Source organism: Anser anser, assembly GCF_964211835.1.
Source record: "Anser anser genome assembly, chromosome: 11".
NCBI lineage: Eukaryota > Metazoa > Chordata > Aves > Anseriformes > Anatidae > Anser > Anser anser.
In genome coordinates this window covers 20,817,756-20,840,341 of record NC_139732.1, presented here as the reverse complement: position 1 = coordinate 20,840,341, position 22,586 = coordinate 20,817,756, and the positions used below count along the sequence as shown (strand labels likewise).

The 22,586-nt window shown below is 47.9% G+C and overlaps 1 protein-coding gene across 1 annotated transcript; it reads left to right on the top strand.

The window, feature by feature from the left end:
* The first annotated feature begins 813 nt into the window (after positions 1 to 813).
* COTL1 (coactosin like F-actin binding protein 1) lies at positions 814 to 22,016 on the top strand. Its single transcript, XM_083851538.1, has 4 exons — positions 814 to 1,133; positions 1,452 to 1,534; positions 10,885 to 11,042; positions 20,670 to 22,016. Exons 1-4 carry the CDS (start codon positions 1,057 to 1,059, stop codon positions 20,778 to 20,780), a joined length of 429 nt encoding a protein of 142 aa, XP_083707664.1. The 5' UTR covers positions 814 to 1,056; the 3' UTR covers positions 20,781 to 22,016.
* The last annotated feature ends 570 nt before the right edge of the window (positions 22,017 to 22,586 follow it).

Below are 22,586 nucleotides of genomic sequence, written 5' to 3'. Positions count from 1 at the left end.
CACACACAGACACACACACGGAGCTGCCCCCAGCTCCCGGCCGATGCCCCCCTGCCGCCGGCAGCCCCCGGCCCGGCTCCTGCGGGCCCCGACCCCCGGGCAGCCCCCGGGCAGCCCCCGGCCGCCTGCGGCACCGCAGCGCGCTGCTCCCGGGGCCGCCGCTCGCCCACCGCTCCTTCCTCCCTCCTCTTCCTCCTCTTCCTCCTCCTCCTCCTCCTCCTCCTCCCGCCGCCGGGGGCTAGCCAAGCACGGCGGGCTCCCAGAATAGCGGCGGCCGGACCGCGCATCACCGCGGCGAGCCCAAAGCAGGCGCTCGGCCCCCCAAAACGCAGCCTCGTGCCCCCTGTATCCCCCACAGCCCCCCTCACAGCCCCCGCCCTCACCCCACACACCCCCCTACACCCCCCACACCCTCTCACATCTCCCCCCCCACACCTCCCACACCCCCTCACAGCCCCCCCCATACCCCTCCACATCCACCCCACACCCCCATACCCCCCCCACGACCTCCCACATCCCCTCACCCCCCCCACACCCCCATATCCCCTCCACGCCCCCCTCACACCCCCCAATACCCCCCCACATCCCCTCCACGCCCCCCTCACACCCCCCCACGACCTCCCCCACCCCCCATACCCCCTCCCACCCCCCCACATCCCCCTAAACCCCTCTCCCACCTCCCCCCCACACCCCCTCAGACCCCCCCTTTTCCCCCTCTCCCCCCCTCCAGCTCCGGGCAGCCCGGGCGGGGCTGCCGGGGGCAGGCCGGGCTGAGGCCGCCGAGCCATTGGCAGGCGGCGGCGGGGCGGGGGCGGGCCGGGGGCGGCAGCAGCGGCGGGCCGGGAGCGGGGCCGGGAGCGGGGCCGGGGCCGGGAGCGGGGCCGGGCGCTGCGCGGTGCGGAGCGGTGCGGAGCGGTGCGGAGCGGTGCGGTGCGGTGCGGGGCTGCGCGGGGCTGCAGCAGCAAGAGGCGGCGGCGGAGGCCCCCCCCCGAGCTCCGCGCCTCCCCGCCCGCCAGCCCCCCCCCCCCCCATCCTCCCCTTCTCCAGGACGTCCCCATGGCCACCAAAATCGACAAGGAGGCGTGCAGGGAGGCGTACAACCTCGTCCGGGACGATGCCACCGAGGTGAACTGGTAGGTGGCCCCCCCTTCAACCTCACCCCCCCCAGCCGCGGGCACCCCCTCGGTCTCCCGCAAAGGCAGCGGTGCTCCGCTGCTGCCCCGCTCCTCGTCCCCTGCCCCCGTGCCACCCCCTCCTCCCCTTCCCCTTTCCAAAGGGTTTTTTCTTGGAATATAATATAGGCAGCCTTTACATTTCTTCTCCTTTCACATCCCCAAGGGCTGGCTTCTAAATATCTCCTTCCCCCCTTCTCCTAAATATCTCCTTTCCCCGTCCCCAAAGGCTGACTTTTAAATATCTCCTTCCCCCGTTCTCTTTCCCCGCTCCCAAAGGGTGACATTTAAATACAACGGCTCCACAATCGTCCCCGGAGACCAAGGGGTAGACTATGAAACCTTCAAAAGGAAGTGCACAGGTAAGCTCCCTCTCACTGGCTTTGGCGCGAGTGGCGTTTCTCCCTGCCCAGGGCAAGGGGAAAAGATGGGAGAAAACTTGGGGGAACTGCAATTTGTGCTGCTGCCCCGTGCCCTGTCCTGCACGGCCGGGTCTCCTGCCGTCGCAGGGAGCAACTCGCTCAAGTCCGTAGTCCAAGCAGTCCTTTGTCTCACCCCTAGCCCTAAGGTCCCCTGGGCTTTTTTTTCCCCCCTTTCCACAATTCGCCGTTCCTTCCCAGCTATAAACGAGACCCGACGCTGGCTTAGCAAGGCTCCCATTGTTCGGCACTGCAGTTCGAGGGCACAGCCTCTTTCCGAAGAGCGCAAAACCGCCCCGTTTCTGGGGCTATAAAAACGCAGTCGCACAGAATATTCCGCAATAAAATCCTTCTGTAAACCCCGCTCCTCGTGCTCAGGTAGCCGCGGGCAGAAGGTTGCTCAGATTTTTTAAGAACATGAAACGCGAGAGCGGGTAGTCAGAGGCTGGCTCGAACAATACAGCCCGGGAACAATCGCCGCCGTGCCTTGCACAACCGCACCAGTTGCGGCCCTCGCCTTAAACGTGGCAGCTGATTGTTTAACTGTCGGATGTGGGTGATTAACAGCAGCAGCAAAGCCTGGGGAGAACGAAAATAAGCGGACAAATATTTAACTTCATCCGATCTTAACTTTTGATGTGTTTTATACAAAAGCGCGCTTTGATTTCTCTCGGAATAAGTTCTTGGGGGTGTTGTGTGGTTCTCCCCGTCTTGGCGGCTGTTTAACGATATCACAAAGTGGTACGAGATATAAAGCATTCATAACTCATACTGCTCTGTAGCTGACAAAGCCTGCCTCCCTCATCCAGCTACTCTACAGCCAAGTATTATGGTTAATCTGTAATTCCTGAGTTACGTATCGGCACTGTAAAGGAACGGTGTATTGAGCAATTCTCCCTTCTCAAGGTGTGGCGAGCCCCGGAGGCGCTGCAGTCAGAGCCCCACATCCGTGGAGATGCTGGTGCCTGTCCCAGTCGGTCTTTCCAGTCCTAGGGTTCAGCTGTGTTTTACTGACTGGAGAGGACTTCCAGTAACTTAAGGAGGGCAGGGCTGGGCTGAGCAGTCAATAAATATCACAGGCGAAAAATACATTGTAGTCTTCGGAAAGGAGTCACTAAATCAGAAGGGCTGAGACTGCTCTGCTCTGACATTTGCAGTGGGGTCTTGCCAGGATTAATACAGCCACTCGATTCTAGCTGTTCTTGGGACCTCAAAACCGAAAGTAATCCTCCTAGAGGTGACGTCAGAAGTGCTGATACCTGTATCCCAAAAACTCCTTCCCACCCAACTCTTCTGAGTGTGCAAACAGCAGTTACCCAGCGTACAGGGAAACCTGGGGCTCTGCACTTCTGAAGTTCATGCCCACGTTATCTGAAGGGTTAGTACTTTTCCTGGGAGGTCAGCAGCTTCAGCATCAGTGCCCTGTTATCTGTCTCTTCCTGTGGCTGGGATATCTGAGCATCTCCACTCTCTCCAGACATCTGAGGCTTGCAGAGGAACCTTCCCTGTTTACTTTTTCTCCTTGTTTTTAAGGAGCACCTCTCTTACTCTGTCTGAACTGATTTTTAATGTTTGGTCTGGAGCGGTACCCTCTTCAGGAACAGTTCCTGTCCCTTCTGCAGCAGAGGGAATACTTCTGTCAAGTGGATAAGGAGCAGAGGCCTTTGGCAGAGAGCAGTCACCGGTTGGGTTGGGTAGGACGCGTCTAACAGCTATTGAAGGCACATATTGCACTTTGGAATATGGCCAGTTTTGTTTTCTTGCCAGTGCTTGCATGTGTCAAACCCTTATAAAATAGGATATTAAAGCAGACAGAGTTTAAGGAAACTTTTTTTATATCAACAGAGGGGCAAGCTGACCCGAGTACTGAAGCATTTTTACAGCAAAAAAGGAAATTCCACATATTTTAGGCATAAGCATGGTAAGGGAAGAGTTAAATAAAGGGCATCAGTGGGGTAGAAGTAGCCTATTAGCCTTTGATGTGGAGCCAAGTCCCTCATAGCTGCTCGGTTCTCTTCCTTTCTCTCCTTCCTCATGCACCTGGCACGGGCTGCTCCTTGGCAGACCAGAGGCAAGAGCTTATTCTCAAACCTTCCTCTGGAGCCCGGCTGCTCAAGGTTGCTCAAGGCTTGGAGAAGCAGGGAAATTCAGGTACCAGGCTCCCGGCTGAGTGCCAGAAAGGATCTTCCCCCACCCACGAATTGAGGGCAGCGGTTGGGGAAGGAGGAGATGCGAGTTTTGGTGCCTCCATCCATGCAGCTGCCCTTCACCTGGACCACTAGACATGGTCAAAACCCAAGGCTCATGCGAGCAGTTGCAGCTTTGCTTCCCAACTGGAAGAAAGGTGCCAGATGTTACTATGAAGTAGAGCTGCTTGGAATATTTCTGCTGAAACAGGGTCAGTAAAAAGAGTAGGAAGAGATGGAAAGAGCTACTAAATATTATTCCTCCCTATCGCTACATCTCTTCCCTCCTGGTCCTATCTCATCTCCTTCTACATTTTGCTGGAGGGAACAAGGGCTGCTATCAATGCGAACAGCTTCAGAAAATGTGATTAAAGGATTAAAAAAAAGAACCCCGCCATGAGAATAAACTTCCTTCCTTGTTTCGAATTCCTGTTTTGTGAAAAACACTGCCCTGAAAGCCACAGCGTGCTGCAGCTGCCTCTGGTAGAAGCTGAGCATAATTTGGTGGTTGAAGGCGAGAGCGCGAGCTGGAATGGAAAAACCTCAGTGTGCAGAGCGGCACCAAGCCCCTCAGTCAGGGCTTGCTCTGCTCCACTCACTGCACCATCCATTTCGGTGCTGTTCTGAGTGGCAAACAGCTGTGTCCCCTGCTTTCTCTAATAAGCATTCTTATGAAAAGCACCTTTGGCGTGCTGTACATATTGCTTCCCTCCGGGGCATTAAATTACAGAGCAGGCGGTGTCAGCGTGTGCTAATTCATGTGGCTCGGAGACCCAGAAGGGCTTTTGTACCAGTTGGGAAGGCATTTGCCTGTGGTGGATATCCGTCTTGTGCAGTGGCAGAGGCTGGGAAGGGCTGCAGGGGGTTGTTGGTCGCAGAGGTGTGTTTTCAGTTTTATTTCCCCCGTACATAACCCTTTTCATGCAGACCGCGGCCCAGCCCATTACCGATTCTGTAAACCTCCTCAGGGAGCAAGAGTGGTTGAGGACAAAGGGCGAAGTAAGAAATTGCTTGAAATTGCTTCTTTTAATGGAAGTAGCAGTTTGAAAAGACCACATTAGAAGCCAGCTCCACGGACCTGCAGCCCAATGAGCACAGGACAGGTCGAGGTGTGCAGCCACCGAGGCAGTGAGGTGCGTGCCCTGAGCGGGACCATACCTGCTCTGTCCCGTGCAGGTTTCGTTGCTCATCCTGCTCCGTTCCCAGCTGTGTGTTGCTCATCAGAACCACGTCATACATCCTGGGCTGGGGGCTTTTTCTTCCTAATCTTTTTGCCCAGCTTTATGTAGGGGCAGAGAAGTTTAAGGAACTGCGTAATTAAACTATCATCCCTTTCTTGTTCCGTTGTTTGGGGACTGCGATTGCACATGGTAAGGGAAGCATTTTCAGTGCCCTTCTGTTCAGGGTCCCAGGACTACACTTGTGCTGCAAGCCCAGCCTGAACCCTGGACTTTGGCACATCAGTCACTGTCGTGCCAAGGGCTGTGCCCGGCCTCAACATGGCTGAGATGCTTGGGCTGGGAGGTTGCAGCACTACTTTCCCCTCAGGCAGCGGTCTTCTCTGCCCTCCAAAGGCCATCCCAGACGTGTGAACACCTCTCCTCCAGTCTTTTCCAAAATAAAGTCATCGGGTTGGTTTAAACCGCTGACATAGTGAAGTCCTCGTTAGGAGATTAGGAGGAGGCCGCCGATGGCACTTCCCCTTGCAGCCCCGTGTAATGACCACCCTGCGTGACTGCTCTGGCCTTTGTCTGACCCAGAGAGTCTGGAGACCATAAGTTGAGGACATTAACTGTGTCAGGGTCATTAAACACAGTGTAGACACCCCCTGTGTCTTCTGGCTAAGGACTGTTTTGGTTGGGCTTAACAGTGCAGATTACCTCTGCATTAAACAAGGGCTTAATTCAAGGCTTTTGATCGATTTGACTTCACGGTTACAGCTCTTGCCTCTGCGGATGGCCTGGCTCCAGGCGGAGCTTTAATTTGGTGTTTGGTGGTACACGCCATGAGAACACTTTTAAGCAAAAAGCTGAGCTGGTGGATTTGAAGCCAGGAACACAGATAAGAGTTGAAGGTTATTGTACGGAAGGATGTTAAGGCTCTTGGGCTTTGTTGTTGTTTTCGAAGTCTCATAATTGGGCTGGCGATGCTGTTGCTGAGAAGAGTACATTCGACTGAGATATCAGAGTAAGTCAGCAGTCAAAAACATCCGCCTAAACTTTCGTGTTTATCAGTAATACCTGACTGCACTGGACAGCTGGGTTCAGTTTCCAGATTACAAAGCAGCAGAGCGCTGCATTGTCTCTGACTGTAGTTCATTTTATTTTATTTTATTTGTTTATTTATTTATTTATTTTCATGTGCATGCTGTCATGAAGTAGTAGAGAGGTTGGAAGACTGTTTTGACTGCTTCCTCCCCATGCCACGTGTGAACAGTTGATTTCTCAACGCATCTCTGACAAAGGAAATAATGAGCCTTCTATCTGGAAAGCCCCAGTCCAGATAAATAATTGCAGTGACAGCGTGAAACGGGATAGTTATTCATGTGTCTGAAAAGATCAGACCAGAAACACACAGTGCATTCAGCATGAGGAAGAGCTGAACATCTTTGGTCTGAAATAAATACCCTATAAAATCATTTCTGGTTGACATAAAATATTGGGAAGAAAACAGAAATAGAATGAGCTTCTAATATAAACACAAGGTCTTTGGGGCTCGTGACAATTGCCCAGTAAACCCAGGCCCGTATATAAAATTTAGGAGCTAAGACTTGAGAGACAGATCGCCAAGATTACATAGGCACCTTAGGTTGTAGGAAAGATTTGTAAAAATGCGCAAGGCCATATAATGAGATAGGTGCTTATCTGTATTTGGCAGCATCTTAAGTTGCTAAAATGGGCTTTGTAAGTCAGTCTCCTACTGGGTTTGTTTTTCCTCCTTAATGTTCGCCTTGCCTGCTTTCCCTTAATGTCTATTTAAAGGAAGACCCGGGGCTGGTGGTGGCTGTGGGAAGTTGACACTGGCTTTGTCTGCAGCGTGTCCCTGCTCTGCTGCCCCCCCTGTGCTCTGTGCGCGTCGTGCCCCAGCAGGGTCAGCCTGCATGGCACGTGTCTGCCAGCCAGCTCCCGGCCGCCAGCTGGGGCTGGGGATGTCCCTAGCAATGAACGGGAATTGGTTTCAGGGAGTATTCACATAAATTTTTGTGGGAGCAACTCATCGGGTCAGTTCCGTGCTGAAATAGCAGACGGGGAGATGGGTGGCTGCCCCAGCTCCAGCCCCTGTGGTTACGGTCCCGGGGTCAAACGTTACGTGTTTGTCTTAGATGACTTAATGAACACGTCTGCGTGGTGCAAGGCAGTACTGCAACAGAGATGCACAGGCTTCCGTACAGCGTCAGAGAAGGAAGAAATAACAGCGTGCTGAGAGGTAGGGATGGTTTGGTCTGTGCTTTTAGCCACGTGGCTGAAAGGGCGACTGAAGAGATGGAAAATTGGCAAATGAATCTAAAATGAATACAATTGAAACAAACGTAATAAATCCTTCATGAAAGCTGTCATACGCTATCAGTAATTCAGTGCTGGAGAGACCACAAAAGCAGACCTTGCTATGAGCTACCTTGCTGTATCTGACCTTGACTTAGCAGGCAGGTGATGCTGAGAGCAGTGGCCTTACCTTGGCACGTCTCTGGCTTGGTTGTTCAGAGCCCGAAGACAAAGAACCATGAAAATTTGATGGTGTGTTTCTTTCTTGCAGCTAATTTCTTTTACTGATGAGTCAGTGCATTTTAATCCAATGGGGAATTTTGTAGCACAGCTGAAACAAAGGGTTCGAGTGGATGAAAAAAACGAGAAATACCATCAAGGAAATCTCTGCAGCTCAGCATCAAGCTTTGTTGACAGCCACGGGCAGCTTAATCAGTATATTTGGGAAATTCTGCCTACTGATAAGTAAGAGGTTTGGAGAAAAATACTAAGTGATGTTCATTAAGGCATTCATTGTACTTCTCATTGTTTGTATAGCCCTATTGCCTTGCTGTACAATACTTAAGGGAACAGTGATATTAGTAGGAGTTAAGGTTAATTTCTGCTGTTTGTAACTCGTGAGATCGTCTCAAATAAAGCTGCTATTTCCCAGATCTATTAATAATATTCTTTAACTGCTTCTGTCTGCCCTGAAATCCATGGCTTAGTGACAAGGAAGGTGGTTGTATAGAGCGAGGCAGGATTTCCTCTTGCAGAGGAAATCTGCTGTCTCCCTATGATTTGTTAGACTCCCTCCCTCCCTCCCCACACCCAGCAAATTCCCAAAACCAGGGTAAGTGGTGGGTTTTCTTTGTGAAAAGGGGTGGGGGCGGGAGGAGGAATTGGAGGAGGAACACCTTGGGGTTTCTCGCGGAGCTGACACTGATGGCATTGAGGACTTGCAGCATAGCGAGGTGACGTGGCAGGGCAGAGCTGATTAACCGTGAAAGAGGAAACCTGGTAGTGTAAAAGAACTGGCGTTTTGATCCTGCTATCGCTCTGAACAAGCTTTGGACTCATTCTGAAACCCCTACAGGTAGATCTTCCCCAGGTAGATTCTGCCAAAAGCAGTGACTCAGCCCCGTATCTAACCTTCAGTTGCTCATTAAACTTAGTGGGACTTCACATGATGAGGTAAGAGTTGCTCAGTCACCGGGCAGTAGGTGATCTAATGGGCAAAAGCCCATGGGAATTGCTAGGCTTGGCTCTCAGAGCTGCTGTAGATCCGGCTGCTTTCAGGCAGGATGGGAAAACACTCGAACTGTTCTGCTAGGAAGAGAAACCTGCTGCTTCCAGCGATCTGTGGGCTCACCTCAAATTAAAGTTCATGCAGGCAGATAAATTCTTTCAACCTCCTTTCTGTGTTGAGTTGAGAAAACACTGTAGAAAAGCTTGGATTCTTCACATTCATTATATTTTTGCATTATTTTTACTATAAAGGCGGATCCTCCAAAGCAGTCCTCAGAATTTGTTATAGTCTTTGGTAGAAGGAGCAGGGATCAAGACCCTACATACTCGAGGTGGAAGGTGATCAGTCCACGAGAAGGGCTGTGACACGCTTACAGCGTTGTAGGGGCCAGGACTTGATGACCTTAAAGTGCCTTCTAGGACTGGGTTCCCATAGGAACCCCAGTACAATTCTTAGCAAAACGTGGCCTCCTTTAGCATCGGATCTGGGAAAGCAAGGTTTTTTCCACAGAACTGTTAATAGTAACGTTTGGGGATTTACTGTCTCTCTTCACCTTGGTATTTCCTGGCTGTTGGTTCATTTATTGTTCTAATCAATCTTAGCAAGAGGGTTTACTGTCAGGAACGGGAGCCTCACCATAGGTTTCTTCTGCTTGCCAATAATAGGGTACGAGCAAGAAGTTTTGTTTGCCTGCACTGTCGATACACGTGGCTCTTATTCTCCTTCAGAATATCCATGTGGATTTTTATCTTTTGAATATCTCTTTACTTCAAATCTGAAATCTTTAGAGCAGTTTGTTTTAAACACTCTCACACGCTCACAGACCCCTACTTACATTTTCCAGTTTTCCTCAGTACTCCTCTGTCAGTGGCAAAAAATATCTAGAGAGCAAAATAGGAAGAACATAGGTGGTTTGTTTTAATTTTAAACCTTAAACCTTGACATCTTTCATTAAAGGAAGTTGTCTTTACTGACTCTCTGGCAAAACACAGTGTTTAAGAATCTCAGAGATCTGTGAGCTTTTAAAGAACATTTCCTTTTTTTTTTCTTTCTTTTTTTTTTTCGTATTGATTTCTAGCAGCATATTTTCTAGGGACGCACAATTTAGAGCTGCTTTTCCTCATTCCCTGGAGCTCCTGGGGCTGGAAGGAAGGGGATGGACCCGAGGAAGGGGATATTGGCAGACATTACTACACCTGGAGACTGTGTTCTCACCCAGCAGTAGTCAAGACAGCGAGGAACTAGGAAACATGTTGAACTGGTCACAACAAGCATAACCAGAATTAATATGATTCTTTTCAATCTGCAAGCTTGCTCTTCTATTTTGAGTCATCTCATTTCATTAAAAAGGTCTTGAGCGACCTATAACAGATGAAGTGGCTATGATTAGGTATATTCCACGATTGCACAACTGTCCATCTGTTCCGCTGTTTTTGCACAATCCTGGTTGAAGGCTCCAGCATCCTGCATGCCACCGGGGCTGGGGATCTCAGAGGATGGTATCACCCGATTTCCGAGTGCCAGTGATCATGAAGGCATCCAACTGCCTCGGGTGATGAGTCACCCTGCAGTGAAAGATCAAACTCTCCGAGACAAGGAGTTTACAAGGTTTTTACACATATAGCCAGACTAAATAACCCTAGTCTGGCCTGATATAGCAGAAACCAGCTGTGAAGCAACGATCAGAACAGTTTTGAAATCCAAGGTCTTTCTCTACAGGGCTTAGGAAGGAATAGAAAAGCACATCTGTGGGGGCAGTTGCAGATTTTCTTTAGCTTCTTCTCCTCTCCTCCTCTCCTTCATGTAAGCTCATACTACAAGTGAGGCAGAAATGTTGCTGAAGGGAAGTCAGGAAAAGGGTCAGATCTGCACCACGACCGGTTTTTGGGTATATTTTACAAAATGTGATCCTAATCCTGCTATCTGGTAAGAGGGAGGCTGGGAAATCACTTTATTCCCTTCTTGACCAGTGACCTGCATGCAGATCGGTGATTTGGCTGAATGCATAACTTGGGTTAATTCTGGGCTGAAGGTGTAACTGGGGTTAGCTCTGTGCTCTCAAACTGCCTGTTGACTGTATTTGAGCCATTTCATGACTTTCTAGCAGTGCAGTAGTGTGGCATGGGCCTGCTGGCAGAACCAGCTTCCTCCCAGTCCCTCAGAGCACCCCAGGAAGACCTAACACTAGCAAAGTGTACCTTGCCAGCAAAGGACAATTAAGCAGAGCCTCTGTATTGCCCTGTTAGTCTAAAATAATGCTGTCATAACGAAGTATCGGTGCCTTGACTTGGTCTTTAATTTGGGATCAATAGTCTTACCCCAGAGAACGGTGTGGCAGGGATGTTTCTGTTGTTGCTCACTTCACTTCACTTCGCTCCTCTTGCTCTGTCCCTCCAGATGATGTTCGATTGTTTGGCTTTGTCCGATTCACCACTGGCGATGCCATGAGCAAGCGAGTCAAGTTTGCCCTCATCACTTGGATTGGAGAGGATGTCAGTGGCCTGCAGAGAGCCAAAACTGGGACCGACAAGACTCTGGTCAAAGAAGTAGTACAGGTAACCGTTTCCTTCTGCTTCTAAACACCAGTTGTTCTCATTGCTTGTAGCTCTACGAACATCAGCAGAAGGTGAGAGAGGGAGAAGGATTGGATCATCCTTCATCTTAGTGGTTAATCCTTTAAAAAGAAGACAGTTTCCTAGGGCCTGTCTTCTTACTAGGAAGACTTAATATCTGCCTTTTGAGCACTCAGACATAAAGAAGCACCTTTGAGCTTAAGGCTGCCTTCACTATTTCATGAGGAGGGAACATGAACTCCACTCCATGTCACCATTAAGATGTTTCCAATCTGCTTCCTCGATATGAAAATAATACAACATTGAGTGGTAGAGAACAAGGCACTATTAAGTTAAGCAGGTAAAATTAAACAGAAGAATCCACGCCCATGTGTGAACTTTTCTCTTGATGCCTTTCGTCTCTGCACAATGTATTCATGGAGAAAATCAACCGGAGTCTGAAGTCCTTATCAGTACCAATTAACTAACAGCTTTTAATAGCTAACTAGATTTGAATACTCTTCTGTTTGGCCTTGGGCGTATCAGCGAAAAAGAGAAATGTGCTTAGTGCACACCTTGGAAGAGCTTCACCCAAATTTGTCTGTCCCGAGCATATCATTTAACTCCGCTGAGGCCTCCCAGGGCTCGCTGAGCTGTGCTCGCTCTGTCGGGCTCCAAGCTCGGTCAAAGCAAGGGAAAACAAACAACTGCCACGAGAGACACGAATTGTGGAAGGGTACAAAGAACTGCTGAAAAGACAGAGAAGATGCTAATGTTTAACATGTTTACTCTGGAGATGTTTTTAAAGCAAGGTCTTTCTTGCTGCGCTGGGAATCTTCCAATAGGACAATATGGAGTATGAGAATGAAGGCCCCCCCACTAGTAGTTTGTATGATACAGAAGATATTTTAGGTAAAAAGCATAAAGAATATAACGGTCTTTCAAAATGACAACTATTCTGAGGGGGGCATTCTGAACAGAGACTTCCATGATGATACCTGAGAGACAGGAAAGCAAGTCTCTGTTCATGTGAGGCAGATGAAACTGTGTTATTGCAGCTGGGGATGAAATTATAGGGTACTAATGAATGACTCACGTAAGAGTCACTAAGACCAAGATTTTTTAAAATATGTTTAGACAGTTTATTCCTGTGGAGCTGAATAGCATTCCCAACTGCTGTTCTAAGATCTGTCTCTTAGGTCTGCTACATATTATTTGCAATTCCACTTGTTTCATATTTGATTAGTAGCCTGTGCGAGTTAATAATCCAGTGGAACACTAACCATTCCTGGCTGTTACTTAAAAGCTTTCATATTCCAATTAATCTAAACTAAAATATAAAAACAATACAACGTGGTGGTACACTTTTATTCAGCAACCATGTCTATGACCCATTCCAAAGTGTTTCTGAATGTAAGGTCAACAGTGATCTCCTCTCCATTGGAAAGTTTCTTTGTTATAGAGAAATTAAAGCTATTTATACAGATGTCTTTGTGAGCATCTTACAAGACCATGAAAGAATACAGCATGTCCTGTTTGGATATTGTTGGATAGCCATGCAGAAACTTCACAGATGAGCCTGTGACACAGGTAGAGCCAGTTCTACTTTGAAGACATTTTTAATTCACTTTTTATCACTGTGGAGACATGTAGCAGGACAAACATGCTATTGCCTAGACGCTGTGGACAAATAGAGGCTAGATAGTAACTTGTGTTTCTTTGGCAGTCTTTTCATGCAAATTAAGTTAGTGGCTGGCTGTTTTAAACCAATGTAAAGGGGAAAAAGGATGTATGACATAATCCTAGTACATAGTGACTGAGATAGCTATCCATCCATACAGCTGAACCCTCGAATTGGAGGGGGATAAAAGTAGTACTATTGTCTTTTTTCTAATGCATGTGACCTTGCAGGTAGTCAAAATAAAGGAAGACAGGAAAGACCAATTGCAGTTTAGTTGAGGGAATTTATCCCAGAGCTATTTCTCTCTTACTAGTTCTCTTGACCTTCATCTTCCAAAGTATATTTCCAGTCACCCTCGTTTCTGATTTTTACAGGGATTATTTGAGATGTGGGTTATACAAAGAAAAACAGTTTGTTTTCTGTAATGATAAACTACAAATTTGTCTCAGTGCTTGTTCATCTTTTGGAATAAGCAGTACCCTAAAGTGAGATTTGTGTGTGTTTGTTTTTAAACCTTGAAGAGAAACTAGATTTTGCATACAATTTGGCTCTCTGCAGTTTCAGTTTTGTGCATGACCCATAGGTGCACTTACTCTGTGCAACATGGCTGTCCTTCAAAGGAAGTGTGGCACAAGGAGACTTTTATACAGCAGGTAACAGCTTTGATTTTTGTGATCTATAGAAGAGACTGGTTGGGATTACAGAACAACAGCTCTTCAGATTGAGATGCCTTCCATGAAACTTGAAGGATGCTCACTATCTTGTAATATTTGCAAAATCCAACTGCGGCTCCTTATACAAGACCAAAGCTCCCCTGTGAGAGGAGATCTGCTTTGTATTCTCTGATACATTGTAGACGCATTGATGAGCTATGGTTGAGCTCTGCTGAAACCTGAACAAATGCCAACAAACATTGTTCTTCGACTGAGACGCTCAAAGTGAAAGAATATTCAGCCTGAATACTGCCTAGCAAGCAAACCCCACCATGTTGTATCTGTACAATAAAGAGTGTTCACACGTGGTGATTATTAAAGGTCCCCCAGAAGCACCTGCCGTAAGGAAAACATAAGGGATATTAACTGTTGAAGAGTAGATTATGGGCTTTTGAACAAAAGGATGAAATGTTATAAAGCAAGGAGAAGGATTGGGTTGCCCTTGCTTTTGTATTTGTCCCTTGGAAGGGGGATGCTGGGAAATCTATGGGGAGGTGGCTGGGAAGCAATGCAACTAGTCATTGGAGGAGGGGGACAGCAAATCTCTCAGGAAGAAAGGACAATTGATTTTTAGCAGCAATAACTGTAAAATTATAGGGACACATCTCATCTGGTACAGTTCCCCTGATCTGTACTAGTTGAGAATCAGGTCTTCTTGCTTATTTGGGACTATCCTTATTACCTCTTTAATGTTGTTGGAAAGTGGGTTATTCATTTACTGCATTTATTTTGGATTGCAGAAAAAAAAAATGCATTTTGCATTTAAGGAACATCCAGTAACAATTTTCACAGCTTTTTATTTTCCATCCTTTCTCCTTCACCTCAGCTGGAAGTCTTGGGTCAAGCCTGAGACTTGGCCCAAGTAGTTCAGCTGAGAGCAGGTTGAAAGTAAGGGCAGGATGGAGAACAAGTATTTATAACTTCCTAAGGGTATAGCTAGGTAATGAGGTGTGGAGGCTTTCCTGTGCAAGTGTAACCAAGGAGTAAGGGGATGCAGTACCTTTCCTCCACTGAGTTTCTGCCTAGGCCAAGTACAGGCCTAGGGCTGGGGGCAGAAGCATACAACATCCCACGCTTTGCAGACCGTGGTTTAAGATGTTTGGGAGGTCATTGCTGGGGTACAGTCTAAACCTAGATCTAAAATGGTCTACACTTACAGCTGAGGAACCTATTTTATGAAACAGTAAGTCAAGGATGACTTGAACTAAAAGGGCTTCATCAGTTTTGCCATTGGCAGTAGCAGGTCCTGTCTTGCGCACGGGGGTGAACTGGTGGATGCTTACAGTAAACCGCACGTGCAGCCGACCCCACAGCCCTTGTGCCCTCTGCACAGCTGCAGTTTGAGCGCCGTGAGCCACTCGCTGTCATGCCAAGGCCGTACGCAGCTGCCAGTAGATACCAGCTGAAGAGAAAGGTTTTGGGCATATTTTTCACCTGGCTGTAAAAGAGATCATCCAAAGCTGGTCTTAAACTCCTCTTTTGTGCCCCTGGCAGTAAACACGGCTCTGCCTTTTGCCTTCTTTCTATGCACAAGCTGTGGCTCATTCAGCATTAGTACAAATCTATCCAGGAGACTCTCTCAGCTCTGAGGGCTGTCGTTTTGACCTCCTTTATCCCAGAGACCCAGGAGACACAGATAAGTCAGCCCGAGCCCAGAAACCAAGGCTGTTGTAAGCTGCTCAGCGTGGTTATCAACAGCCGGTGGCGTGAGGTTCAATTCAGCCATAAAAATACCTGCAAGGTCCAACCTGGCAGCTGTGGGGTTTAAGTACAGCAGAGGCCTCACAGCATGCAGCCCCATTCGCTTTGAGGAGAGGCAGGGGGACGAGGTTACGGTGCTTTTCTTCGAGGAAGGACAAACCCAGGCACCGTGGTTTGGGACTGGGAGAGGCAATCAGTGCTACCAGGGTCTGTCGTTGATGTAAATGCTGAAGAACTGGAAGCAGGACTTTGTTTCCCTCTGAGTGTTGCTTCCCCTCCGGGAACTCATTTCCCTTCATGACAGCATTTCCTACCAGGAGACTTTAACCCTTCATTAGGCTGTGTAGAGGAATTCAGGGGAATTCAGTTCTTGATGGACTGAATTCCCCTGCAGAGCTGTCTCAGCAAAGGAACTGACCAACCTTTGCCCATTTGTCTTATTTTCCATGAATTTTGGCTCTTCTCTGTTTTCTTCAGCACTCCTGCCCCCACAGAATCATGCGCTCTGTTATTTGCCAAATCTTATTCAGGGTAAAACAGCTCCGTTACTGTAGGCAAATATTCGTGGCATTTTATTCATTATTATTTTTGGTGAGGAATTTGCCTGACTTTAGTGATGTCAACAAGTTTACTGAGTTTGTGCTTTGGAGCTTGTTGTCAGATCTTTTTGTTGGTCTTTCTCTTTGCCCTTGGATTCCACACTGCACTGATGCTGCTCCTTCATAAGGACCAACTTGTGGGATTACTGTCCCTGGTCTTGGGGCAGATACAACATATATAACTCTGTGTATGTACACTGAGTTTCTCATGTCAGTACAGTGACCCAAACAGAAAGTGGTTTCATAGCTTTGTCAGAGGCAGTCAGAAAATCAAACTCATGTGTTACTGGTTTCAAGACAGCCTTTCTCAGGACAATGAGTGAGATTCTGCTGGGAAGGCAAACACAGTTGTACTTTTTGACAGTTTTTCCTATTCTGGTTTACTGTAATGACCATACCAAATGGATATTGATTTAAGAACTCCTATTCCTAGTCGAGCGAAGGCGGTAACTTTATGAGTAATTTCTTTCGGCCAGGATAAGCAGCCTCCCAGCACCCCACATCTGAAACACAGCCCTGTGACTTTCTCAGTGGGATGGAGCAAGATAGGAAGAATTTGCAGATCAGCTGAAATGCAGCTCCCATTCCTGTGAGATGTGTTTGCCAGAGGTTAGGGCTGGCTTCTCCCAGTGGCTGGAACTGGTGCGTGTAAAAATTGGCAGGGAGTAAAGTGGAAGAGAGGAGTTTTACTTAGACTCTGACAGCTGATTGCAGCTTAGGTGCAGCCAGAGTGGAGTAGAGGGCAGTGGTGCTGTATTGCTGCAGGCACTTGTTACTTTATAGCTCTCCTTGCACTCAGAGAAGCCCCGCTAGAACATACCTTTGCTGCAGCCAGAGCACGTGTCCTTTCTTCCCCATGACCCCAGCTCTAGGATTCGCACCATGCTGGAAAAGAAAAATGGGAGATGTCATCTTGTATTCAGTGGATGGGAGTGGGGACCTTAAGCACAGCGGATCTGAGGATTTTGAACATCAGTGGAGGCCCCTGCAAGGCCTAGTATAAATAAAAACAGCAAGAAGCTGCTCAACTGCCTGGCCCCATCCCTACTGCTAAAAACCCATGTGTCCGTAGACGATATAAGGATTTTCCTTCTGGCTTCAGGCCTGCACATGCTGGGATTTATAAGGGCCTCTGTAGACCTTTTTGGTACAGTATCTGCACCAGGCAGATTTTCCCTTGGCCAGCTCAGGGAAATTTTATGGCCCCATATGCTAGACATTCAGAGCCTGGAATAGGCAGAAAATCTACTCCACCCTTTTCGTTTCCTCCATAAAGTTGTCTGGAAGAGAAAGGCTGCACAAATTTCATGCCTCCCAGGGAGAGATGCGGGCTCTGTTTTTGTGACCTGGCCTGCGTGGTTGGAGCCCTTTGTCTCCACAGTGTCAGATGGGGGCTGACACAGAGGACAGGATTACAAAATTGTGACCCTCTGCTACTCAGGCACAGGGTGAAGCGTGTGCTAGATAGGTGTATTGGAGAGCCATGTGTAAACCTTACTTTTTACATCGCATTCAATGATTGAAGAGGCAAAGCAAAGACTGGTTACTGTTGTGCGATAAATGGGAGTGATAAATGGCATCATTGTTTTTGTTATCTGTAGGCTGCTGGTGGCTCTGCTATGAATACAAAGGGCAGAATTCACTTGCAGGGCTTGCAGTGGTTGTAAAAAGCTTGGGGGTTGGGGGAAGAGAACAGAAAAGGAAGTGGAGGAGGTAAAATGAAGATGCTTGTCAGCAAAGTAAGGGCTCAAGCATCAGTTATGCACCATGCCTTAGGCAGCTGTAAGAGTTCTGCAGTTCACTTGAAAGGCACTAGATAATGCTGTGTGTGAGAGAAGAGGAACCGGGGACTTTCCCCACCCCAAAAAGAAAGAGGCTCTTAAGGGCATAAGGAAAATCTGGTAGCAGAGCAGAAATCCGACCGAAGTCGGATGCCTGTTGGCATTGCTGCTAGCCACTCGAAGCGCCGATCTTGCCTGGTGCTTTGCAGGAGCCAGCTCACTATGATCAGTTATTTATAATTGCAGATGACAGTCATGCCGAATAAGGACCACTGCCTGGTTTAGCTAACATCAGACCCAATTCAATCAGCTGGGAGTAGTTTTATATTCTGGCAGTTTCAGCAGGGACAAAAAAAAAAAGAGTGAACTCTGGATAAGATGGTCCTTGACTGCAAAGTGCTGCTGTTGATCACAAGTGTTTGATCCCCTGATCTGAGAGCCACAGTCTCTCCTGCCTTGCTTCTCTGATGGCACAGGAGGCAGCAGATGCTTCCAGCTGTCTTTAAAACACTTATATGCCTCCCTTCATCTTATGATTTGTGCCGTGGAGAAGTCTTCACAAAGCTCAACCCCAGAGAGCTTGGACAGTTCAGAGCGATGAAGGAGCTATGGCTGAGGGAAGGTCAAGCAGGACACTGCAATCAGGAGTGCCAGGCAGCAAACTCACCCGAAGCGTCTTCTGTCCTTGGGGCCAGGCTTGATGAGACATCGTGGTGGGTGAGAACCAGCGCAAAGAACCAAAGAAGCCCCCAACAGCACCTGCCAACAGAAAGGAATAAACTGGAGTTATTTATGGCAGTGACCCAGATTGCTCGCCGAGGGTGCAGATCTGGCCCGAGGGGTGGCCCGGTCAGCTAAGAGGATATTTACGAGTGGCTGGGAACATAACCCATCTGGCCAACTGCGAGGGGGAAATTGTTCAGACTTTGCAAGGTGTCTCGGGGCTATCGACATGAAATAGTGGCTGCTGCCCCCAGCTCATCACCCAGGAATCATCTGGATAGCTGTCTAGTTGCGAAGACATTTGAGTAATTGTAATTACCTTGTGGCACATGTAATTTAGTTCCCCTCTATTAATATGTGAGTGGACTTGCGGTTTTAATTTCAGAAGCAGCTTGATTCTGCAGACTGGGCATTGAAGGAAACCCTCCCTGCATTTATAAAATACACACATTTTTCATGGAATCCCTCTCAGAAATGATTTTATGGGCCTGACCCAATTGTCACTGACCCAAGTCAGAGACTAGCGCTGTAGTCACATAGCCCCAAATAATCTGTGTTTCCTGAGCTGTGAAAGTTTTCTTAAACTTGTTAGTACACAGAGAAGAAATTGAAAAGGCTCAGCTCAAAAATCCTGGGGCACCATACCTCGGTGAGCATCGCATAGGTGGCAGTCATTGGTTCAGCCTCAGCAAGAGCTGAGCTTTGCAAAGATCTCACACAGGAGAGCTGGAAATAGGACACACGCTCCAGACTTGTGACCAAATTTGATGTTTTCAGGGTTTGCCTGTATTTCCTATATATATATATATTTATTTATTTTTTCTGAGGAAATAATTTCTTTCCCATCTTCCCGGAGCTCTGCTATGACATGGAGGAGTGCCTGTAACGTCTGCCTGCCCTCACACCAGCAAAGCCGAACACAGATGAAAGCAGAGCAGACAAGGCTCCTCCTGGCTGCTATAAGCTTTTTTTTTTTTTTTCTTCCTCCCCCGGAGCAACTCTTCAGTAGTGAGGATTTCCTGCAGTGTGAAACAGGATCAGCTGCAGCCTGGGAGACTGGCGGGGGGGGGGGGAGCTGGTTTGCTCCCCCTTCCATTTTTTCCACCGCATGAAAGAGGTGCTGAGGCTCTTTCAAGCTGAATCCTTCCCCACCCCCTCCTTTACCCAACTGTGATCCCAAACCGAGACCCTTGAGACGCTGCCAAATAAAGAGCTCTCCCATGGCTTGGAGTCTGAAACCAATTAGAAATCCCTGCTCCGCATTTGCGCTGAGGCTGTTCCAGCGCTGGGGAGACCCGGACAAGACGATGGCATCTCCCAGCGCATCGCCTCCTTCTGCCAGGCAACCTGCGCCACCCTTCGGGGCTCTCCCTGCCCGGGGAGCCCGGTGCTGCTGCTTCCCTGAGATGCTGCAGCAGGGCAGCAGGGATTTCCCTTCGTTTTGTCATCAGCCGTTTGTCCCTGGCCATGCAGAGTGCGATGGGTGCTCGCGTTTTTCGTGCTGTGTGCGGGGGGAAGGGAAAGACGCATGAAATGTTTTCAGTTGTGGTTAGGAAGTGAAGGAAAATGCTAAAGCAAGAAGCAAAAGTGCACGTTTGCTTAAATGACTGTGCACACGCATGCATGGCACCCTTGCTGTGAGGCGGGAGGGACATGAAGGAACGAACCCTTGACCGCAGTGACGCCGTGGTGACAAGTGCCCTAAAGGCTCCGTGCGATCCCATTCACAGCGATCTGTTCCGAGAAAGGTTTTCTCTGTCCCCAACCTCACATTACAGCATGCTGCCTAGGGCTTGCCCAGCTCACATCAGTTGCAAAGAGCCTTCAAAGAGCTAGATAGCGGCCCTGCAGTACACAAGTGTACTGATAAATGTGTCCTTAAAGGTCACTTCAGATCATTAGACCACAGAGCTTTCCGAAGCCCATTAGCAGAGCCTGTCTAGTGCAGCATCGCGGTTTTGACCATGATGTGAATTAGACAGTTCAAAGGAAGGGTCAGTAAATCTGCTGAAGTAGATGTATTTGCTGCTGGTACCGTCTGCATCTTGCTCTGTCTTTAATCAAAGCATCCTCCCTCCAGCCTGTGGGGCACGCTACTGTAGTGTACTGTAGCACTGGCTTTTTTTAGAAGGGCTGCTAAGAAGGACGGGGGCACCAACAGGATCAGTGACTTGCCCACAACCGTACTGAAGGTCTGTGGCTGCTAGAAGGTCCACAGTTTTGAGCTTTTTAATTTCCATACTACTTAGGAAACTTGACATAGCCCAGCCTGGGCATTTATCACTAGGAATTGCTGTTGCATAGGGCAGGATTAGGTCTTGGAGATGGTGACTGTAGTAGTAGACATGAAATTTCTCCAGGATAAGTCCTCTTTATACGAGTACTTGGACAACTGTCCTCTTTTTAAACAGTCTTTTTCTTATCTCTTGCAGAACTTTGCCAAAGAATTTGTGATCAGTGACCACAAAGAGCTGGATGAGGATTACATTAAGAATGAGCTGAAGAAAGCAGGGGGGGCAAATTACGATGCACAGACTGAGTAAATGCAGGAACCTCCTGGCACCATCACCTGGATCTCGAAGGGAGAGGGAAGGCACAACAAACTAACACAACTGAGAGATGAGGCAACTGAAATCCCCAGCTTTCTGTGTGTGCACCTAAGAACTCCCTTTCTTTGCATACAGCGGACTTCTGTTTTCCATTCCATCTCATGAAACATCCCTCTCTGGGGTTCTGATTTTCCCCCCATTTTTTTTACTCATAACTCTGTCCATGTTCTCGCATCTGTGGAATTTAGGTTTCACTCTGCTTTGGTCCATATTCAGCTCTGTGTCCGTAGCAGCTTGCCATTGTGTCCTTCTTCGTCTGCATGCATGTGTGTGTGTTTAGTTGGGCTCAGCCTGGTCTCTGAGGGGAGAAAGTTTTGGGGAAGTTGTGAACATCCATTATTTTCTTTTTGTTTTAATTTGTTCTCACTGATATTTTGGGGAAGAATATTTTTTGCTGATCTAGGCTCAGATCAACTTGAATTGAGTGCACTCCAACTTTGATTAAATTGTCTAAGCTTAAATGTCCAGCTCAGATGTTACCTAGCAGCTTAAAACACAAAGTGAACAAACAAACAAAAATCATCTCTTAATAAATGGGAATAAATTTGCCTTAAACATTGCTTGACAGTTGCTATGCTATGTGCTGCATCTCTACCCCTCCCTCTTTAAAATAAGATCCAACATGATCTGAATGTGAGGGTTTTGTTGTTTTTTGGAGGTGTCACGGCACAGTAAACTGGGGGGCTTAGAAATGTCTGGACATTTGTTCACTATTTTGTGTACATCGGTCTCTGGGTTTGTATTTGACTTTCCTAATGCTGGGGCTCAGGAGGTGAAACTGAAACGCATAGATTTCCTTTTTAAATGTCTGCAAGAATAGCAGCAGCTGAATCCTAGCAGCCTTCTCTGCCCATGACCCCCATTTTTGCAGTTAAAACACAACATCTTCGTTATTTGGGGCCTTCAGGTAGTGAACCACCCTGCAGCTGTGACCGAGGGACGGAGCAGGGCAGCTCTGTCCCAGTCGGGATGAAAATTCAACAGCAGAGGCTCAGAGAGAACCTGGGCACAGTTTGTTCGGTACCAAACTGTTTGTTTGGGGGGCTTCTTTTATTCCATCAAAGGTAATTGTCCCCTGAACTAAGCATAGGGGGAAAACTGTGTTGTACTGAGGCTTGGAAGTCAGCGCTATAAACCCATTACAGAAATAAATGTTTTTCAAGAACAGTTCTCAGAGACTCTGTTGTTCTTTTACCTTCCCTGCGACAACGAGGCTATATTTAGGAGGTCTGTTAATCCTCGGTGTAAGGCTCTGAGCTCTTGCAATCTTGGTGCTATTAGGAGAATTAAACACTGGCTTAAATGTAAAATGATCTTGCTGCCTGCAGCCCTTGTCTGCTCGTCTCTGCTCTGACAGGCAGAGGTGACCACGGTGCATCCGACACACTTTTTGTTCAGCACCTCTACCTCTAAATTTCCAGCACCAGAATGCGAAGTGGGAATTGTAATTAGGTCAAAGAGAATTTCACACCCACATAAAACAAATGTAGAGAGGTCAGGAACAGATTTGGGAGCAAGAGCAACACTTCTGAAGTGAAGTTTGGAAGTCTGCACAGGCTTACATGGGGCATGTCAAATTTGGGCCTAACCTTATTAAAATTTGCCCTGAAAAAGTGAAATAATGGTTATTCTAACAGGGCTGACAGTAAGGACAGGCATAACTAAAGGGGAAGAGCTTTGCAGAGAGCCTGAGATGCTCTGAGGCTTTGCCTTATCGGTTCGGTGACCACAATCAACTTT

Excerpts from the sequence above, each read along its gene's own strand:
- COTL1 (XM_083851538.1), top strand. The coding sequence starts at position 1,057 with ATGGCCACCAAAATCGACAAGGAGGCGTGCAGGGAGGCGTACAACCTC. Across the intron at positions 1,535-10,884 it reads CTTCAAAAGGAAGTGCACAG|ATGATGTTCGATTGTTTGGC; the intron begins GTAAGCTCCCTC and ends CTGTCCCTCCAG. Across the intron at positions 11,043-20,669 it reads TGGTCAAAGAAGTAGTACAG|AACTTTGCCAAAGAATTTGT; the intron begins GTAACCGTTTCC and ends TATCTCTTGCAG.